The sequence below is a fragment of the Carlito syrichta genome, unplaced genomic scaffold, assembly GCF_000164805.1.
Source record: "Carlito syrichta isolate Samal-C Ts95f unplaced genomic scaffold, Tarsius_syrichta-2.0.1 Scaffold165773, whole genome shotgun sequence".
NCBI lineage: Eukaryota > Metazoa > Chordata > Mammalia > Primates > Tarsiidae > Carlito > Carlito syrichta.
The window spans coordinates 227,418-230,497 of NW_007109869.1; the positions used below are offsets into that span (position 1 = coordinate 227,418).

The 3,080-nt window shown below is 45.1% G+C and overlaps 1 protein-coding gene across 1 annotated transcript in view; it reads left to right on the plus strand.

Annotated features, from left to right (window-relative positions):
* The window catches only part of MAGI2 (membrane associated guanylate kinase, WW and PDZ domain containing 2), a 223,949-nt gene that overhangs the window by 220,126 nt on the left and 743 nt on the right, over window positions 1-3,080 (plus strand). Inside the window, exon 13 of the mRNA XM_021709136.1 lies at window positions 2,858-3,074. Coding sequence (XP_021564811.1) covers window positions 2,858-3,074 — 217 coding nt within the window. The remainder of the gene's footprint in view (window positions 1-2,857; window positions 3,075-3,080) is intronic.

Here is a 3,080-nt window from a genome sequence, read left to right on the forward strand (position 1 = left end):
GCTACTTAGAAGGCTGAGGCGGAAGGATCGCCGGAGCCCAGCAGGTCGAGGCTGCGTGACCCGGGAGTGGCCACTGCACTCCAGTCTGGGCGACAGAGTGAGACTCCAACTCAAAAAAAAAAAAAGAAAGAAAGAAACGTTTTGTATTTGTGAATAATTTCACCTTTTAGTTTACCATATGGAGAATCACTGGAGATGGGCAAGTCTAATTAGAAGGAAAGAGAAGAGTGTCTCTGAATCTCAGGGATACTGTGAGGCTAGCTAACGATGGACATTAATTTGTGTGGCTTAACATTGTTTTCATTTTTCTGGATAGGAACGCTCCAGTTCAGTGCCAGACATGTAGTAAGTAAAATGTTCAGAAATAAATGCTACATATTCTGCTTAATGATAGGATCTACTTCCTGTTGGCCAGCAGTGGCCACTGAGCATGCCCATTTCACATGCTTTGATCCCATTTGCAAGGCAACATCTTGGGACAATTTTCTCAATAAGTAAAAAAAAAAAGAGTAAAGAAACCCAGAATTTTACCCCTAGCTGACCCATTTTGTAATCTTGGTCAAGCTACTTAACCTCTCTCTGCTTCAATTCCTCCTTCAGGAAATGGTGTGAATAATATCAACCTTTTCCCTGTATCTCAAAAGTAATTGAAGCCAACTAATTGACTCTCTCTATGTGATGTAATGATGGGGAAAAGAGCTATTAAAATGTGAAACATCATTACCATGGTCCAAGTCAGAGATCACTACTGCGCACATTCTAGTTAGGCCTTTTAAAGAGCATCTTTATTTCTAGGTAATATCTGCCTATATGGGTGAAGTTGCCACCACCTATCTTTTTGTTTGCTTGATTTTAAACTCTAACCTAGCCAAAAGTAGAGCATATTCTAATTTTCACTGAATACTTCATGTTTCAGGATTCCAGAATATTCCTTAAGGCAAAGGTACCTAAGGTATAGCAAAACCATACCTGGGAATCATAGCACATGGAAATAACTGACTTATTGCACTTATTCAAAACCTGCAAGGGTACTAGTTAGTGTGGCAGCTTCTACAGGAGCCCAGTCCATAAGTAGGCAGCCACTGAGGCACAGGATATATAACTCAGTGCTGTACCAAAAAAAAAAATTGTCATAAAACTCCCATTGCAAGGCAGTTTCTCTTAGAAAGTGTATATCTCACTTCTGTGAAGTTGGACATTTTATCCCCATCTTATAAAAGAAGAAATTGCGTCTTAGAGAGATTTAGTGCTTGGCCCAAAACCTCACTGCTAGTAAATACACGAGAGAGCCACGATTAGATTCCAGGTCTTCTGATGCTTTTCTAGGATTTTTCACTCGCTGTAAGAAAATGATAATGGACATCAGTCTATGGAAGGAGGAAGGTAACATTGTGCCGAAAACTCCATTCAAGTTTCACATCCAAGAAGAAACTTTTTTCTAACTGACTTAACATTCTAAAGGTGGCCAGAATTATTGGAAAAATCAGCCCCACTGCCCTCTTCCTCTCCTCATTGCTTTATAAATCAGTATCAAAGGTACCATACAAGAATCTTGAACTTTAAAACAAAGTAGACCCTGGACATTCATGGACTGAGTATGCACAAGAATCCCCGGGAGTCTGACACATATTTGGAGGCAGGAGCTGGAATCACATGCACTGAGGCTACTGTGTGGAACTGAAATCTTTTAATGAGGGAGGCTCACCTGCCACCCAGAATCAAGTATCAGTGTGGCTTCTTTGTTCTCCACTCATGACCAAATACCAACTCTATGGAAAAAGTCACACTCTAGAATGTATCACAAAATGTAAGCATTTCCAAAGGTCATGAGACATAATTCTTACAAATATCAAGGGTTCATGGTATTGGATTTTCCTGCTTTAATTTCCCTTAGTAGCCAGAAACTCCAGGGGTAATGTTATTGCTCAAGTAGTAACTAACTCATCTCAGATTCCTAACACATCTGTCCTACTTGGCTTCTGACCAGTAGTTGCTTTAAAAAAAAAAAAAGTCATTCTTCACTTATTATTCTGTTTTATATGTGTTTTGATGTTGTAAATTACCTTAAATCCTTTTTGGAAGCAGACAGAATTTAAATCTTAAATAAATATTGAAACTAGGTTTACTAGAAAGAATTATTTATATTAGTCCTGGGGCCTTCTATAGTGGCAGAAGTACTCAAAGGAATTAAGGACAACGACTTTGAAAAGACAACAATGATAGGTTTTCAATGAATGCATCCAAATTCTGAAACTATCTAGCAATAGCTAAGAATTATGCTTTGAGTGACACCTAATGGTTGACGACATCACTCTCCTAACTTAGAGCAGTGTTTCTCAACACTTGCCTTTGAGAAACTGTCTTCTTCAGAATCACCCAGGTGCCGGTTAAAAATAGAGAAATTCCTGGGCCCTGTGCTGCTGGAATCTCCAGGTCTAGCCCCCGGAGAATCTGTATTTTCCGTCCCCCCAGCCCCCCACCACGGCAAGGTGATTCGGATGCATCAGCGAATACGAGAACCACTGATCCGAGGGCGACCAAGTGTCGATGTCCACACAGGGCTGTCAGACCTGATGACGCCCCAGGAAGTTATGAGGGACCAAAGCGAAGGGACGAGGCCTCCTCGGGCTTCGCACTGACCTCCTGGGTCTACCGACGGGGGTCGGGCCGGGGGGCGGTGGTGAGGGAGGGGCACAGAACCCCAGGGGGCGCGGCTAGCTGCCCTCTCGGCAGTGGGGGGGTGGGACCTTGAGAGCAGCCGTCGCGGCTGCCCGCCCCTGACCTTGGCGGAGGGAGGCGGCGGGCGCGCGGGAAGCCGGCGCCGCGCGGCCCTAACGCCTGTGCTTCCCGTCCACAGACGAACCCGGCGCCTGGAGCGCTCCCGCTGCCGTCGGCCCAGGCCTGCCGGAAGTAGGCGTCTCCCTGGAGGACGTCCTCGCGCCATTCTCTCCATCACATCCAGCCCCACCCTCCGACCCTTCCCACCCGATAGGCCCAGACCCGGCTTGGGATATCAAAAGGGAACACGACGTTAGGAAACCAAAGGAGCTTTCGGCCGGCGGCCAGAAGAAGCAGCGCCT